The 19,218-nt window shown below is 36.4% G+C and overlaps 1 protein-coding gene across 1 annotated transcript; it reads left to right on the plus strand.

Annotated features, from left to right (window-relative positions):
* Positions 1-3,972: 3,972 nt before the first annotated feature.
* Positions 3,973-17,800, plus strand: LOC124179361 (mitochondrial import receptor subunit TOM70). The gene is made up of 8 exons (XM_046563647.1): positions 3,973-4,397; positions 11,725-11,922; positions 12,959-13,166; positions 13,389-13,530; positions 14,962-15,310; positions 15,769-15,993; positions 16,508-16,728; positions 16,812-17,800. The coding sequence occupies exons 1-8, from the start codon at positions 4,140-4,142 to the stop codon at positions 16,981-16,983; spliced, it is 1,773 nt and encodes a 590-aa protein (XP_046419603.1). The 5' UTR covers positions 3,973-4,139; the 3' UTR covers positions 16,984-17,800.
* The last annotated feature ends 1,418 nt before the right edge of the window (positions 17,801-19,218 follow it).

Below are 19,218 nucleotides of genomic sequence, written 5' to 3' on the forward strand. Positions count from 1 at the left end.
CTTCAATCCTCCAAGCAAAATAATTTTTCATTTTGGAACACCGCAATTTGGCGGCAAAGTAAACCAACGATTGTGCACCACCTGCAATCAGCTTGACAACTGTGGTCCCCCATTTCCCGATGCGATAAAGCAACAGTGTTGCCGCGTGAGAGAATCTTGCAACAGCCAATAATTGGTGAGTTTGTAAGAGGAATCTAGAAAACATCTTATCAACGAGTGTTCTTCGGTTCTTCCTATGAATGAATCGAGAGGAAGCGTAAAGAGTTCCAAACATCATAAGCATCATAAGCATCACCCAAAAAGTACAATATAAAATCAAGCTTAAATTAATTAACTGTGTGAAAAACTGTCAGCAATTGTGAAGAAAAGATGCGCACATATCTGAAGAACGAAAAACCTTACTTATCGGTAAGCGCTTGAAAGTGAGAATAAACATACGTGCGCGCAAAAAATATAACAATCGATCATATGTTTCGGTAAGTAAACATTAGATCCGAATATATTTTTTAATAAAAATAAATATCTCAGATATACGTTTCAAAGTATGTAATGTTGTAATATAATATTATTATCATATTAACAGTATAATGTGTCAGAAAGACCTTTGCATAACCTGTAAAAAAGACTGCAAAAGAGACGGGATAATTTTTCAAGTTCTCAATCAATGACTTTTCCTGACGAATTTCTTCTTTAAGATAAGAAATATTGACATGAGGCTGTGAAGGTAGACTGAAACTCATATTTAGCTTTAAAACACGATAAATATGCTCGTGTAATAATAAGTGTTAAGTATTGATATAGCTTACAAATTATTAAAAAGTAATATATATTGTTACAAATGGTGAAATCACCCGTCTTGTCTCCTTTTAATGATCTAGTAGTCATCAGAGATAAAAGAAGTTTGTAAACCTCTTATGTCTTTAAAAAGAATAAGGTTGCTGCGTCAACCAACATTATTGTAAAAACAGTCTTGTTTCAGACTTTAAACTAGAAACACGTTTCCACCTATTGAATCTTTTTCCCAACATTTTATTTGCGCCTTTAATTTGTCTCATATAAGCTCACGAATCCTTATTAATTTTTGCAACGTCATAGAACGTTACAATACTTTATATGTTTAAAAGTATGAAAGCTTCAAGTTATGATTAAGTGTGAAGATAAGACATAATATTGTTCCGTTCATTATTAACTACAAACTAATATTTGTGATTTGATTGTGTTATGAGCTTCGAGTTGTTTTATATGAATATAAAAAACTTGAAAATTTTGTAACCATAGCAATGAAATATCGTCTGTCATTACTACATAACTGCATTCGAATAAAATGTATTGCATTTTACTGAAAACGTATGGTACATCTTGTTATAGAATAAACATAAATATATATGTTGACATAATATAAATATACAGCGTGTTCAATATCTCCAAATTTAAAAACAACGTCCAATTACCCGCATGTGAAACATTTAGATTGCTCTAAAACTTAGAGCATGTACAGTATATGCTGTAAGCTCTAAGATACCTTTTTAAAATACGTCAAGATGTCTAAATATCAACTATCAGTGATGTGATAAAGTCGTCTTGAAACCATCTTACAGACAAGAAGCAACCAGCCTAAAAGAAAGAAGCAACAGATAGATGGGCATTTGTTGACTATACAACGCCTATAAATTGTCGTTTTGGCTCGCAAACAGGCAACTTTTGTCTGCGAACATCATCTGACAGATAACCACCATGACGACACCGCATTCACTGAAAAGGGTCCTCAATTTGAAAATAGAGTCCCTTGGCCACTCCGTCTCTGAAATCATGACCTGAAAATATGGCAGATAGCGCTAGTGAGGGGGAAACGCTTATACATGTCGCTTTGTAACACACCCTGCACACCCCGACTGCCGAGATTGTATGTACACTTGGGGATAATGAATCTGAGACGGATAACTTTTCACACAAGCGCAAAACTAACTAAATCTCAATAAACGTAACGTAACCCATGACCGTCGAATCATTATCCCCGCGGTATTTTAAGGTTAGATTCGGCGGTCATGAGTTATGTTACGTTTATTGAGATTGAGTTTGTTTTGCGCTTGGCCGACTGTGGCGCAGTAGGCTTCTCAGTGTTGCCAAGATCCCTAGATTATAAAGGTCAAGACACGCGTGTTCCAGTTTTTCTCACTATAACGTGGGCAAAAATTTCTGTTCGCGTTGGCCCAAAAAATATCAAACTTACATCACCGCATTAACCAGTTTTGACCAGCCCCCTGACACACGCTGCTAAAAGTGGTTCACAAAATGTCCCTCGATTCTGCCGCCAATCTCCACCACTAGTGGCGCTAGTAGTTGTCTGAAAAGCTTGAGCGCGGTCAGCGAACGTGTCAAAAGTCTACTAGCTCCATGTAAAGGAACTAAAAAACGCGGACGAAACGCGTACAATTTTTTAGTAAGCGAGCAGTGGTGAGTGTCAGGGGGCTGAATTTAACCAATCTTGCTCAATTTTTTGAGGTTAGGCATTCACGAGTTGCGCCCTCAGTGTCCTGACGTTCACGAAATAAATAGAAGCACGTATATATTTTGAGGTTAATCGTTGTGACAGGTCAGGGATCAGAACTACACCGGGTGCTTTCTATTCAGAGCACAGTGTACAAATTTCTATTGTAAGCGGCCAATCCGGGCAAACGAATAGACCAGAAATGTTTACACCGTGTCATATTGAGTGTTTTCCATTTACTGAATAGCTCTGTTCGTTTTAGTCACACTTTTATGCACCTTTTGCACTTTTCCTGAATCTAGCCAATGGACGGTGCCCTTTCCTATGGAAAATGTAAAAAGTGTAGAAAGTGTAACTAAAACGAACAGAGCTACTCAAGTCGACTTGTGTCGCTATATCTGGTGTATTCCTATGCCCAGATTGGCCGGTTACACCAGAAATAGCGATACAAGTCGATTTGAGTCAGTAAATGGAAGCACCTATTGTCATATGAAACTTTTGGCGCATTCTCACTAATTTTTTTGCCCACGCGTGTCTTGACCACGGTCTTACATACAGGTCTGGTAACCAGTAGGGTGGGGGAATGACTCAGATAATGAGGCAAAACCGTGGTTCTCGTCTTCTCCTTCTGCAGCGCTGCCCCCTCGGGGTGAGCCAATCATAAATCAGATCCGAACAGCTGATTTTTCGGAATCAACAATCCTGAATAACACTCAAAAATGAAGAAAGATGCGAATAAAAAATGATTAAGATGTTTGCTAGCATTCTATGGCGGGCGTGATAATTGTTTTATTTTAACGGAATCCTCAAATGTTGAAGTCAATAAAATCCATAAACATCAAGCCGAGGGCTCACAACTTTTGAGACAGTTTGAGATCTTGTGGAGATGATCCACCGTTTACACACTTTACACTGAGTTATGAACTGTCAAAAACTTCGATGAGCAGGTTATCTTATCGGTATACCTACATCAATATCTATCATACCCTGGGCCAATGGCGCCCTTAGCGGATAGATAGGAAACAAGACCGTGTGCCTCACTAACGGTGACACCCCCTACCACTCAAAAGTGCCGGAGTTACCAGACCTGTATGTAAGACCGTGGTCTTGACGTTTCTTATCTAGGGACCTTGGGCGTTGCCAACATAACTGTCTAGTGTAAAAAATTAGCTTTCTGAGATTCATTGCCTCCAAGTGTACCTCTTTGCTGCACACCGACCTCCAAGATTACAGCTCTTTCAAAGTTTCAACACGGTTAAGCCGCGTTCCACGTCAAGAAGATAGGAGTGCAGACCTGTGTAGAAGATCGGGTGCTGCATGCAACTAAACCAAATGCTGTAGAAAGTAGGTTCATTGCTACTTCGAACAGCAGTTTTCACGTTAACATCCAGATGCTGAAGAAAACACTAAAATCAGTGACCAATCAGAGTATTCTTACTGCTGCTTCATTCAGTTGTTAGCTGCACGTGGAAAAGCAGCTTAAGCTTCTCCAAGCTCGGGGGAAGCCAGGCGATGCCTTGTGGCGACGCTAAGCCGTCCGTGTGAATTGTGAATTATTCCTGCTTCCTTTAATATTCGGATTAATTTTAACCTTAAAATTGCTATTCGTCCCGGGCGAGTAAAGACATTTATCGCGTAGTATTTCCAGAGAATGACAACAGCCAGCGGATCGGCCAGCATTACGGGCTCGTCGTTGCCGAAATGGCAACTTGCGTTGGCCGTCGGTGCGCCGGTAGCTCTCGGCCTTGGCTACATGTACTATAAGAACAGTTTGAAGCCAGTCCCAAGACGTCGAGGAGGATCAAAAGGTGGAGCCGGCAAAGAAAACGGCACCTCAAAAGACGTGGAACTATCGGTTGACAGTGACATTCTCCCGACAACGCTTTCGGCTTGCGAGTCGGAAAATGAGGTTAGAATATCCGTTTACATGTACCGCATAACTGAATTTATTGGCTCACGAACATTTCTCTTGATTCGACGATTCGAAAACAATAAAATTCTCTTACATTTTTCACCGTTTGCTCTGTGTGTTTGTCTTGTAATGAGCTTACAGACAAGCGAGAAATCAGTCCAAGATCCTTAGTTCTAGAATATTGTTACTCACCTTGGATGGATGTGGAAATGCTGTTGCTATTTGCATTATTATGTATAGAACTTTTGATCTAGGCTAGAAAAAATTTGGCATTTGTCATACTATTGTAAAGTTTTTATGAATTATTGTTCCTGTTGCTATCTGAAACTGCAACTCAAACATGAGGTATAAGACACGACTCTGTTGAAGCGCAGGATAATTTTGCATAATATGTATATGACTTCCATACAGTCACTTTTACTAATTACTTGTCAAATACTTGTCTCGAATTATCTGTGTTAGTTTACTTTGTATAAGAAATAAATACAGTCAATGGTAAACGTCAAAGCTGTATCTAGCCCAGAATATTGAATCTTTTAGTCACAGTTTACTTTATATAGGGCTTCCTAATTCGAAAAACCGGAAAAATTATAGCTGATACTCTGTATAATTGCTTTAGTTGATCGAATAATGATGATAATAATTACTACCTGTGCTGCCATACTTGTAAGCATGTACCCCATAAGCGAAAAAATTGTACATGATCTCAGAGGAATAGGTTAGTAATCACTTTTATACATCTGCAGCTGTCTTGAGCTTAGAACCTTAATATATTTTTCGACAACTGTAAAGCTCCACTATGGGTTCTTGCCAATCGCTTATTTGATTATGTTATAATGTATGGCAAAATCTGAAAAAATTTATGGGTGCATTTTGAAATCCCAACAGTGTTTGTATGCACAAGGAAAATTGAGAAACCTGGGATAACTAGGGAAATTTCTTACAGCAGGGAAAAGTCAAGGATTTCGAAAATAGCACTGGAATTTTTAGTCTGTCAAAGAAATAAACCGTTCTTGTACAAAGTCCTATCAATCTTGAGAAAAAAAATGTGCACTCAAAATTTTGTTTAGTCTCGTCACTTCGTACATCCTATGTATATTACCTAATACCAAATCTTTCATTTCATTTCTCATTGTAAATTGCACGCTGTTGTGTGTAAATTGATAATTAAGCAGTAACACAGTTATTAGGTAAAATTGAAGGTATTAGTGTTAATGTGTAAAAAAATTGTCATTAATCAGCGACATATTTTTTGAAATGCTACTGAAAAAATGATATTGTTGGGCTAGAATACCTGGAAAGGTCAGAGAATTTCAGATTCCAAAAAGCGTACGAACCCTGCTTAAGTAAATGATATAATTTTTTGCTGTGCTAAGAAAATTTTTTCAATAATTTTTTTGCAAAGTTTGCATATATGCATGCATTTTATTTACTGTCGAAATATTTGGCATGGACACAAATAACCCAATGCTGAAGTTCTAGGGTTGATGCATCTGTCTGCAACTGTCTTAGGATGTTTAATACAAAAATCCACATTCGTACAAGGGATGAAGAAAACTACATAAAACCTTACCCGAGTATAGCCGAACCGAGTTGAGGCCTCAGCTTACTGATTCGGCACTTGAACGACATGACCAGTCTTATAATTTTTATAAATTACAAACTGAAATCCTCCCATTCTGCAGTCTTCCTCCCTATGCACGGAGCTACTTTGATCGGTCCATGACATCTGAAGTCCCGAGAACCAAATTTTTCCACAGTACTCCAATCCTAATCAATGTTATCGTGCTTTATCGAAAAAATACTCCTCAAAAGATGTAAAGCAACTATTGCTCAAATAATTTTTGCAGTGGCTATAATTTTTCTTCGCAGTCCCGAAGGACAGTATTCCAAAAGTGAAGAAAACTTGACTCTTATCTTTTCAAAGTTTTTCTGATCTAGTTTATTATTTGCACTTGTATATCCTTGTTGAAGAAGTTCATTAGGTTGCCACACCCACTTTCAAAATATTAATTTTTGTTTTTGCTCATGACTTGATTGCTCGTCAGTCACTATATTTTTGGTTTATTCGCGATTTTTCTGCTCAACCCTTTTAGCTGAGATTTGTGGTGGTGCTAGCTATCAAAAAAAGTTAGCAGCACTAGATTGATGGCATGGAGAACGAGTATAGATAGAAAAAGAAAGACTGCACCATTGGTTTTGTCTCTTATTTTCTAAAATAATCCAACGAGCCTACTTTTTTGGTCATCTCCTTACCGCAAAATCCATCTCCTCGGTGGGAAAAGAGATGACCAGCCGAAAGTCGAGCATTAGTTTATGAAAACCTGAGCTGTATTTCAATCCTCTAAATTTACGTAAGGCCGATTTTTCTACTCATCTGCCCCCTCCCCAGAAAACTCACCCTCTACCACCATAGGAGAAAATAATGAATAAATTGTGAGTTTTGAAACATAATGTACTGGATTTTTTGCTCGGCAATTCATATTAATATACAATATGTTTAATTTTTCTGCACACACCCCTATCTAGAAAACTCACCCCAACCGCGATCAGAGACATAAATCGACGTAAATTGTTGATTTTTTAAAAACAATTGCGGCCCGATTTTTTTTAACCGCGATTTGTGTTTACAAATTACGAATTTGATTTTTCTGCTCATTCTCTTACTCGGAAAACTCACCCCTTGCCTTTGAGCAAAAAAATCGAGTACCGTTCATTTTTCTAAAATCACCGATTTGCATTGATTCTTACCTCCGGTCACAGCAGGGAGAATTTTATGGGTAGGGGTGTGAGCAGAAAAATCAAACATGTGATATACGAATGTGAATTGACGAGAAAAAAGATGTAGGGTATTGTGTCCTAATTTTTTCTTCGTTATTTCCTTTGATCATGGTAAGGAGTGATAGACGGAGAGCTGGTGGTCATTTGACTTACGTCATTTCATAAACAAAATTTTCCATCTTATCGTAATCTCTTTAACACCGCTGATAATTGACAGCGCCGTGCCTATAAGGTGGGCAAAAGAGCAGCCGCCGTGCCGTTAAAGCGGTATTCAAGTAAATTTTTTTTCCTTAGTGAAAACAAAAAATTTGCTATCTATAATAAATTTGAAAATGTTTCTCTTTAGGTATTTGTCATGGTTTCGATGTCACCAGCGTAACAGAAAATAGTATGGAAATGAAAATGTAGAGGTGTGGCAACCAATATAGGCGTGTATACATCTGCGCCACATACTACTTCAGTATCTCACCCTGCACATTCGGCACAAAACCCACAAGCACGACGGCGAATGCGTGACAAACCACTGGGTCCACTATCTGTTATTCGTTAATTTTCACTTATCCCGTTGTGGATACACCGCCAAATAAAAATATAAAATATAAAACACGAGATGCGTTTATAATATTAATGAAACGTTCAATTTCCAAAATTTTTTGCTGAAGATTTAACTGCAAACTCTCAACATAGCACAGTTCAAGATAAAATTGTTTCCATGAGGCTAACTGAACAAAACTATATAATACATTTTGAAGTTGGAAGTGATCTAGTTTGATGAAATTGCAAAATCTTAGAAATGACATTCAATGAAATGATAAGTGAAAATTTCCGTTTTTCCTCAGAAACAGTGTAATATGAGCCATTTACTTGGCGTGGGGTAGTTAACCCCCCAGTTGTTCACAACAAGTTAGACTATATATATTCAATTGGCTAATTATTTATAAATATTGTGAGTGATTTTGAAAAACATCTTTTTCAAAATTCTCGTAAAATTCTCAAAAATTGCATTTTCGTTTTGAAACATGCTAAGACCGAGCTTCTAATAGACCGGTTATTAAGATAAAAACTTTAAACATTTTTCATGTTTTTGATCAAAATTCTCAAAAATTCTCGAAATTCTAATTTTCGTTTAGAACATTTCCAACTCGGTTTCGTTATGAAGTTGATAAAAAAAAGTTTGTATGTATCAAAAAAATAGAAGTCGCTCCATAATGGAACTGGTATAGAAATGTTTTAAGTGAAGAATCAAAGTTTTCAGCATTTTTCGGGAATTTTCAGCTGCTTTAACAATGTTCTAGTCGATCAAAAAAATTAATGTGCTGAAAAAACAAATAGAAAAAAAATTGGCCCACCATTGACCCGGTCTTGAAATATTTGGAATAAAAAATAGAGTTTTTGAAAAATTTTTGAAGATTCTGAAAAAGGACGTTTTCACAATCAATCTGAATAATCATAAATAATCAACCAGTTGAATAAAAAATATGAAAAAATTGAGGTTACTGCTTCAGAGTTGGGACAATTTTAGACACTTTTTTGAACAAAATCAAACTTGCGAGAGTCAGATATTAATTGGGCTGATATGGAATTCCACATACATACGTATATATGTTTTGCAAAAGGCGGTTTCCCTCAGCTTACCCCAAGCGTGCGAAGGGTTAGGCATGGCGCTGTTATGCTGGCATTGCCGTCGGTTCTGGTGGATCGGTTGGGGTAACAAATTGGGATCAAAAGAGCACTAAATGCCTATTCTAATCCAAATTCATTCTTCTAAGGTGGTCATTCAAGCTTAGATTACGTGATATTTTTATCTTGACATCGCCATCGATTTCCACAAAACTATTAGAGCAACAAAAGAGCATTAAATCGCTATTGTGATCCAGACTATTTATTCCAAGGTGGTTATTCCAGCTTAGAATACTTATTCAAGTGTGAGTTCTTCTACAAGTACGACAAGTACAACCGGATCTCTAGCATTCACGAAGCTGAAACCGAATTGTTACGGCACTGAAAAAATTACGTAACCTTTCTGACAGTCAATAAACGGCGAGCACCAGGACCACATCATTTGACCTGGCACACAAAACAGCCCTTCGCGGGGCTGAAATCCTATTTGTTTAAGGGATCATCCTAGTGTAACGGATCGAAAAATGGCTCATTTCCGCAATTTTTTTCTGATGGTCAAAATACGCTAATTAATCTGATTTTTTTAAATCAAATCAAAGCACTAATGAAGAACAGAAAATGAATTTTTAAACAATTATTTTTTTTTTTTTTTTTGTTATTTATTTTTCAAGGTTGAAAATAACTTCCAAAACAAAGGAGCCGTCATGGTAGACATAGTGGTGACCAGAAATATTATCTGAAACAAAATTCGTAAACTAAAAGATTATTAATTAGTATGAAAGCCGCTATCTTGCTATAGAGGTTTTTTCTTTTTTTTTTTCATTTATCACAATTGACATAATGATAGCGGTTTGAAAAAAAAGTATCGAACTTAGTCTATTTTTTCAATAGCTTTTCGTTAAAAAAAGATGTGATTTCAAAATAAAAAAAAACCTCCATGGCAAGATAAAGAATGGGGTGATGAATATTGTGTCCAAATTTGAGACAGCTCGCTTGGAAGCTTTTCCTTTGAGAGTGTTTATTATTTTAAAAAATCACGTTTCAAGAACACCTTTTAAAAAATGTTTTAACTGATTAGCATATTTTAAGCATTGAAAAAAAACGGCGAAAACCAACTATTTTTCCACCTGTTACACTAGGATGATCCATTAAGATTAAGGTTATCTCATCAGCACTGGCCCAGGTCTAGACAATCATCAGTACCCGGAGCACAAGTGACGTGCATGCTGAAACATTAGTGCCTGACGTTCAATTTTACTATGAAAAGTTCTATAGCATTTTCAACTGGTTACACTAGCGCATACCGTATTCACACTGGAGTCCTCCATTGTATTTTCGAGCGTTTTCAAATGAATGTATTAAATGTGCAGTTGCAAGTGTGGTTTCTCCAGTTTTCTACTAATAGTAAAGAAGAAATTCTACGACAAACATATTGGCGCGCACACAGTGCAGCCAGTTGAAAACGCTCTTACTCATATGCTGTGTTACTCGTAGTGCTATGAAGCTAAAGCTAGCAGCCAAAGTTAGCAGCCAAACGTGTCAAACTTTTTGGAAGTTGTAAAATATAGTTCAGTTTTATCGTCGTAATTCTATAAAGGTATTGGGGGTTCAAGGTATTTCACAAAATTTTGATTTTCGGATTTCACTACCTTACTCGAGTGACCATTAGAACGTTAGGCTGCAAATTCTAGTTGCTAGCTTCAGCCTCATCGTAGTGCTGGGCACACTTTGCACGCATCATGTTTTACTGCCAAGATTGGTGGAAGATTTTTTCCCTAAGTGTGCGAGCTTGTATCTTGTGTTGTAATGCAGTGTAAATATGGCGATCGCCCATAGTAAATATCGCAATAGAATTTGCGGTGTATTGTAGGTAGTACCGAGATTGGTTTTATAGCATTTTTTATTGCATCTTACGTCTACAAAGCCGCAAAAATAAATCAAAATCTATTTCGTATACAGCAATTTAGTATAAAATTAAACTCTCTACTACCTAGCAGTAGACCACAAGTTTCATCGACATTGTGATTTTGGTTGTAGAGGTCATCATATTTACACTATACTGACATGAGCTCTTACAATCAGAGGAAAAATCTTGCATCATTGTTGCACCAATCTTGTATTCAGTACTACAAGTAATAGAGTTGTTCACTTGTTGCAGTCGGTGTGCACTGAGTATGATTTCCCGGTTTTTAAACTAGCAACAGAAACGGAATCATAGAAAATATTTAAACAGTGCGCCATGACACAGAATATGAATAAAAGCCAGTTCACGGCTTCATTGTACACCCAGTATGCAGTGTTCTAACCACTTGAAAACGCTATAGCGAAACGGAAATTCTACAAGACTTAATATATACCTAATGTCTGTATAATGCAACATATTTAGAAAATTGTAATTTGGCAAGTTGAGAATTTGTAAGATTTTTGGTTGCAAATTGAATATGCTTTGCTTTTATTATTTCTATAATCCTGCTTATGTTATAAAGCAGCTATTTTCTAAAATGCTTTATCACTTAACCGTTTCAGTCCCAGTGGGATGCTCAGCGTCCCACTTCAAAAATTTCCAAAACTAACTAGCCATTTCAGTAATACATTTTTTCACTGAATATTTTGGCCTGAATTTTGTTACTCGGAGATTTTTGGGGTCGCTAATCTCGAAACTGAAGTCAGAATTTAGGTATATCATCGATTAGATGCATGTGATCACATTCTTACTTCAGATTCATAATCAGTGACCCCAAAAACCCCGGAGTAACAAAATTCAGGCCAAAATATTGAGTGGAAAAATGTGTGACTGAAATGGCTAGTTATTTTTGGAAATTTTTTAGGTGGGTTGCTAAGCATCCCACTGTGACTGAAAGGATTGAGAGTTACGAATTTTAACCTTAAACAATTCTATGGTAATTATATTTATACGTTGCAGTTCAAAAAAGTGTGTTCCGCACAAACTCCATTGGAAAAGGCAACACAGTACAAGAATGAAGGAAACAATTACTTCAAATCTGGAAAATATGACGAAGCAATTTTATCTTATAACAAGGCCATTGAAACCTGTCCACAAGAAAATACCATGGATCTGGCAACATTTTACCAAAACAGAGCTGCAGCTTATGACCAGTTGGTAGGATATATAGAATCGTAGTATGCACCGCTTGCCTCTTTGTTTCAGTAAATCAGAATGCTTTAAAAATATAAACATCCAGAGCTGTACAGGAATCTCGTATTTCCTGATACATTTCATATTTAAGGACGTTGCCCATTTCTTGCACAGATAGCGATTGTAAACCCTCGCTACATACAAATTATCTGAATCATTCAATTAGGTTTCTCCAACTTTCTGATACGTATTATTCATCACTTTCTCACCTACTACCGCATACCTAATTTGACTTGCCATGATGTACAAATTTTTTCAATACCTGTTATTCTATAACCCTAATCTTATTCGGCATGATTAGGAGATTGGGACAGGATAGCGTGGGTTTCATTATTGCAGCGACCTTCAGATGGCCTAGCTGATCATTGAAAATATACCCAGTGTCAATAATTAACCAGCGGTTGTTTTGGGTAGTCTTCGTTGCATATTTTTTTTTCTTTTTAGTCATCAATGCAAACTTTTTTTTGTAAAAACTGACCATCACACCTAAGAGATTTCATTTTTTGCTATTCTACAACGGTTAAGAAAATCCCCTCGATGTGTTCAAAACGTTGAACTTGATACTGTGGCCTAGTTCTGACGGAATGGTAGATCCTGGTGTACGAGGGGTATAGCGTGAGTCCCGCTCACTCTTCACCTCGGCCATCTGGCTCGAGCCGCGCAGTAAACCAGATCTTCTGCACGAGTTCACTAGGCAACGTCCTTAAACTTATCATTTAAGTTTCATTAGCGTGCTGCCCTAACATTTTGAACTGTTGAACTTAAAAATTGGTTACGAAATGCCGTCGATTAGCTGAAGATTATCAAAATGTGAAAATACTAAACCTAAAGCTGAAAGTTGTGTAATCCACCTCCTAACATCATACTTTCTAACATGGTAATGTTTTGAATGAATGTATGTATTACCTTTAACGTAAAGTAGTGAAAAGAATTTATTTAAAGCTTGTAGACTTAAATATGCAAAGAACGCAGCTATCTAATTCCATGTTTTATTAAACAGAGAAAATACAGCGCAGTCAAAGCAGATTGTACAAAAGCGTTGGAATTAAATCCTCGATATGTAAAAGCGCTGCAACGCAGAGCACGAGCTCTCGAACACAGCAACGACTTAGTTTCTGTTCTGGAAGATGTTACAGCTGCTTGCATCCTTGAACAATTTTCTAATCAATCAACGCTTGTGATGGCTGACAGAATTCTAAAACAGCTCGGTATGTAACTATGTGTAAGAAATCTATCCAGTGATGTTTGTTAAGTTTTCTTATTCTAACGTTCATCTACAACAAAAAAAATTTGTAATCTTAATTCTACTCTATTTTACAAATCGAAACTGTTCATGTCCTTCTTACACGTAACTCGGATTAATGAAAAATGCTTGAGCTTATTTTCAAACACTCATATTTTAGTACCAACATGTGTTTATAATACTTTAGGCAGGCAACATGCAAAGGAACATATGGCAAATAGAAAATCAGTTATGCCAAGTAAGCACTTCATCAAAACATACTTCAGTGCTTTCAGTAAGGATCCAATTCTGAGTAAACTTGACGAATTCAAAATCGCTGAGCCTACCACGTATGTAAATTGAGATCAGACAACATATACCAAAATCTATATTGTGAATTTGTTTCAGGGTTAACAAGAGTCAGTTTTTATTGCTACCTTCTAAAATAGTGAATTCAATTTTTTTGTTCAATCTCTTTTGACAAAGCGCCTTTTCCCGTATGTGAAGTAGGGGCCAAATTGTCGTTTTCACGTGCACTTGCGAGCAGACGAATAGAACTTTTGCAAAGTTACCCTTTACCGGGTGCAAAATTGTATGCACACCCGCTTGCGAAGTGCGCTCAAAAACGGCTAATTTTTGCGCTCGTTTGATGTGTATCACAAGCAAACTTTCAGCAGGCGTAGTACAGAAAAACGGGATTTCATTCGTGGGATCGCCTTCTCTCCACCCGTGATACACAATGTATTATTACTTGAACGCAATTCTCCATACAAGGAAGCAATTTTCTGTCTTCGGACTCCTTTGCTGTTTCACAGTCGATAAGAGTCAATGATCCCTTTCTCTCGTAATTATCATATAGAGCAAAATTATTTAAGAAAAGCCAGACCTGTCATCCACCATTTTTATTTTGCAATTTTTGCCAAAAAAAAAAAAAAACTTCAACTTTGATGCCATGTATTTTCTAAATAGTTCATCTTAAAAATCTGGATGCGTGCTCATTGGATTCCTTGGTTCTTTCTCTACAAGATGGCCATATTGAATAGTAAAAAGAAAAAAATGTTGACCATTTCCCCAAGATTTGGGGCATTTTGGTCAATTTTGAGGGTTTTGGCCAATATTTCTGTAGACATTTGTCGTAGGTCAAATCTGTGGTCATATTCTTGTTCCTTGGTCAATTTTACATAGTGAAACCAATTTTCAGCCACTTCGTACAAAAAACTTCTGCGTAATCAAAAATACCCAAATACAAGTCAAAAATGTGAAAAAAAAAACTAGAAATGGCTCTGCCTAAGCCAATAAATTTTTGCAGGGCCCAATATTTGGCTTTTGACTAATCTCTAGGTGGGTAACATGCTCACAAAAAATCAGTCAAATCGGAGGGGATGGACGACAGGTCCGGGTTTTCTTAAATAATTTTGCTCGTATTAACTTAATCTCAGTAATTACTGTTCTAAGTGGTCAACCACTAGTGAAATCTGGTGTACATTACTGGTAAAATAATGTGACATTTATGAAATAGTCAGATGTATAAAATTAAGTGATACCTTAAAATCCTGAAATCAGTCATACACTAAATCGTGGAGTGTTACTCCGTTGTTATAGTGCTGACAATTTCAGTCTTATTAGTTATTGCAGAGATTATGTGAAATTGGTTCAAGCTAATGGATTTCTGTTTGTCAGAAATATTTTCCAAAGATTATCATATCTTCAAATCTGTATTGGAGATATTTTCCTAAAAAGTACAGAAAATTGTATTCATAGTTCATTTTTCGCAATTGCAGAGGCTATGCTAAGGCCAAGCAGACAATTAGAGAAGAGAAATATGACAATGTGATATCTTACTGTACCGAGGAAATTGAGCACCCTGATTTTGTACCAGAAGCTTGTATGGAGGTATACCTCCTCCGCGCTACATTCTATCTATTATTAGGATATCACGAGGATGCTAGTGCAGATCTTGCAAAAATTATAAACAGTAACAGTACCAGTAAAGAATTGAAAGTGAACGCTTTGATAAAAAGGGCCAGCATGTACATGCAACTAGAGGACCCTGACAAGTGTTTCCTTGATTTTGAAAAAGCGATTGAAATTGACCCAAAATGTGGAGATATTTATCATCACAGGGGACAGGTAGGCTTATCATCATGAATGCTGAAATATAGTCGAACTGGAATGTGAATTGTTGAGAGACGAGCTCTCCATAAACCATCCTATGTTGTATTGTTGTATACTGGGCTGGTTGTCTTGTTGTGGCATTAGTATTTGATAGCGGCATCTGACGTGCTCCACCTGTAAATGTTCTGGCTCTCTCTCTATTAGCACGTATTAGCTATGTAAGTACGATAAAGGGGCATTGACCTCAAAAACAGCTCTCACTGTCGCAGTAGACGAGTCAGCTCATATATCAGTTCACATTCTAGTTGGGGTACAGTTCAGTGAGTAAAAATATTATTTCATTCTAGTATCACAGAATAAAAATATACCGTATATTTGCCAAAATACCTGAAGAATGGTGACTAATTTTGTAGAAGCTGCTCATTTCCTAAGACTATCAAAATAATAAAACTTAGCATTGTGATTCATTACAGGTGAATCTGCTTTTAGAAAAAATAAATGATGCTCAAGATGATTTCAAAAAAGCAGTGGATCTTAATCCCGATTTTGACATTGCGTTTGTTCAAAAATGTTACACGGATTATCGGCATGCTGTGGTGTCAAAGGACATGAACAAGGTAGCTGACGTCATGACGGAATTTAAACGAGCATTTCAGAAATTTCCGGACTGTGCAGAATGCTACACACTCTATGCACAGGTATATATTTTTTTTATATATAAATCTCGAGGTCAAGAATATTTTAACTCCAGAACGGTAACGTTATTTTTTTACGTATTTCGGTAACTGCCTTGTATTCTCGGGAACGTCATATTGTTAAGGTTCCTGTGGGATTGCATTTTCTTCGTTTTCTAATAAAGAATCACATGGGTCAAAAAACTTTTTGCATAGTTGAAACTATGGTCGAGTCGAAACCGTAAGTTGTTCTCTTGCGACAGGAAATTTGAATTTGCGCGGGGTTTTTTTTTTTATCCCCCCTTTACCATTCTAGGGTTACACAAATATTTTTCTACCTGTATAATATGAAAAAACAAACTCAGATTAATATTTGCTTCTTGTTTTGAAACTTAGTATTTGTCTTACTTGATCTCAAATACAGAATTACTTCTGTAAAGTACTAACTGTGAATAATAAATAGCGGCTTTAATTGAATGAATTCTTTTCTCTTTTCTTGAAAATGATAATTCAATAGATTTTTTCTTTATTTAAACAGATCTTATGTGACACGCAAGATTACGCTAAGGCAGATTCTTATTTTGCTAAAGCAATTGAAAGAGATCCAAATAATGCCAACATTCATGTACACAGAGGGTTATTGCACTTACAATGGAATGGAAACATTAATAAGGCAATCGAGTATATTAACAAGGCATTGATATTGGATGATAAATGTGAATTCGGTTACGAGACATTGGGAACTATTGAGGTACAAAGGTATGATCTGTGCTGTATCATTATGGATAAAAATGTTCCAAAATTTTTATAATTTTGAGTCCTTATTTACATTCCGATTTCAGAGGTAATCTTAAAGAGGCAATTGAACTTTTTGATAAAGCGTTGGCACTTGGTCGCACAGAAATGGAGTTGACGCACATCTTTAGTCTGAAGGATGCTGCAAAGACTCAATTAACAGTGACTGAAAGATTAGGCTTATCTAGTTTACTCGAAATACCAACGCCTGGTAATTAATGGAAATCAACACTGTATCATATGAAAATAGGAGCCTACATTTTGGAGGTAATCGAATACTGAGGTTACAATCATTGGTTGTGAGAGATGGAATCAAGTATGTTTTGTGAATTTTAAGTAAAAACATGGGCAATTTAAATCAGAAAGTAAATGACTGATCAATTCATGAATTACTTTTATACTACTCTTTGTAATATACTTTATTCTATTGGTTGGAAATAGCAATACAAAATGGAAATTTCACATGAATGTTATTGGCAATAAAACGTAATCTGATAATTCTGTACAAATCTTATAAATTTTAGTACAATGGGGCTAGTTACACTGTTCAACTGGGAATGGATTAGCGCATGTTTACTGCATAGGGTAACCCATGTACAGATTAACATTCGTTGTTATATTAAAAAAAGAGAACTAATTTGAAATTCTTTTTAAAATATCATCATATCTGCATGCTTGTCCAATGCATTAATACACTTGCAAAACAATGTAACAATATTTGTAAAGGATAATATTGAAATTTAAAAGTAAGTGATGAAGCTGTTAGAATTATGTTAGAAACTTTTGCATTTGGAAAAAGTACCATCCATTTAAGTTAGCTTGTGATTGATTTCTTCATTATCTGTCGTACAAGCGAAAGCAAGTTTTCTACCAAAACAACTATGGCTGTTTCTCAACATTCTTAACTTTTATCAAATGTAGTATATTTTTGTGCTCATTTTTGTCGTGGATTAGTTACAGGCTTGTGTAAATAAACCACTCACTAATCTTTGGTGTGTATGAAATTCAATTGTTAAATATAAATATATTACATTAATATGCTCGTATGTCATTTCTAGATATATTTATATAATTTTTATACTATTACATCGCATATATTTACACCAAATTACATGTATAGCCTGTATAAGGCAATGAGTAAACTTCAGTTTCAATTAATTTTTATATGAAAGATCGTTTCCTAAACTTAAATCTTGTATGACGAGTTACAGATTATTCTGATTTTTCGAATCTCGGACAATTTACTGTACTGTGTTCACGTAAAGAATAGTGTTCTTCGATACTAGTGCGCGAAGGTGGCAACGCCCGCACAAGCGTGGAGGCGCAGCACAAGCCCGTAGACGAGTTGAAGGGCGAGTGTGGCGCATTCACGCGAGATAGGCATTGCCAACTTTCGCACGTGTATCAAACTCTATTTTTTGTTACACCTGTAATGGAAAGTCCATTTTTATGCACCAAACTATTCGATCGGTGGCGCTAGTGCAGCTGTTTGTGAAATGCGCAACTGTGGATAAAAGCGCGACCGTCTTTATTTACCGCCGGCAACGTGAAAATCTTTTTGCAACACCTGTATGGAAAGTCCATTTTTATGCACCATTTACAAGCACCGAAAGTAGTCTTTTATCAGCTGGTATCACGAAAAGCCGAGCGTTGGAGATCTCCCTACTCATCTCTGGTCTCAGCAAATCCTCAGCAACGTCACAAATTTCGTGACGTCACTGACCGGCGGCATTAAGCTGTAGGGCGATTTCGGAACGCAGTTGCCAGTACTTGCAGTACTGCAAGTATATTTCGGAATACGCCCCCTGTAACTCGCCCTCCCATCTTCTAACCGCTTTAGCGTGCATCTGATTGGCTACATTTTTAATATTTTCATTAATAACTAATCATGTATGGGTCAGATGTAAAAATGACAAAGGACTTTTTGTCTCAGAATTTTATTTCCTATCAAATGCAAAAAATCCGACCATTTCTTTATAGACACCCATAAGTATATAGCTCATGAAAACTGATTTAACATAAGCATTTGTTTTAGAATGCATCTAAATATTCTTAATACAGATGCGTGAAAATTGGCCTCCTCGCACATTACTCAAGATGCTTATATATTATTTCAAATGATTAAGATAGAAAGTCAAAATGATTACTTTCGTCTTAGTTCTTAGTTTTTTTAAAGCTAACATCAGAAGTCATTTTCATGAAAATTGACTTTCACACTTTGAAATTCCGTTGATTCTTGGCCTACTTTTGTCTAGTACTTTAAAAATGACAATTGGGTAAGACTGAAATACTTTGCATAATAGCGCAAGCGATCGGAACTATTCAGAAGTCATAGCAAAAGTTTTGCTGGCAAGCGTGGTGATACATACTGGAAGACCGTTGATTCGTGGAAAAATTCTTCCCCTTTCATCCATAATCCGAATTTTTGGGAGGTCGGGCTGTACCCAAAAAGTT

This window comes from Neodiprion fabricii, chromosome 1 (genome assembly GCF_021155785.1).
Source record: "Neodiprion fabricii isolate iyNeoFabr1 chromosome 1, iyNeoFabr1.1, whole genome shotgun sequence".
NCBI lineage: Eukaryota > Metazoa > Arthropoda > Insecta > Hymenoptera > Diprionidae > Neodiprion > Neodiprion fabricii.

What these genes read in the sequence shown, in the direction of transcription:
- LOC124179361 (XM_046563647.1), top strand. Translation starts at nt 4,140, where the DNA reads ATGACAACAGCCAGCGGATCGGCCAGCATTACGGGCTCGTCGTTGCCG. An exon ending in AAAATCGCTGAGCCTACCAC is followed by an intron (nt 13,531 to 14,961) that starts GTATGTAAATTG and finishes TCGCAATTGCAG; the next exon opens with AGGCTATGCTAAGGCCAAGC. An exon ending in GGAACTATTGAGGTACAAAG is followed by an intron (nt 16,729 to 16,811) that starts GTATGATCTGTG and finishes TTCCGATTTCAG; the next exon opens with AGGTAATCTTAAAGAGGCAA.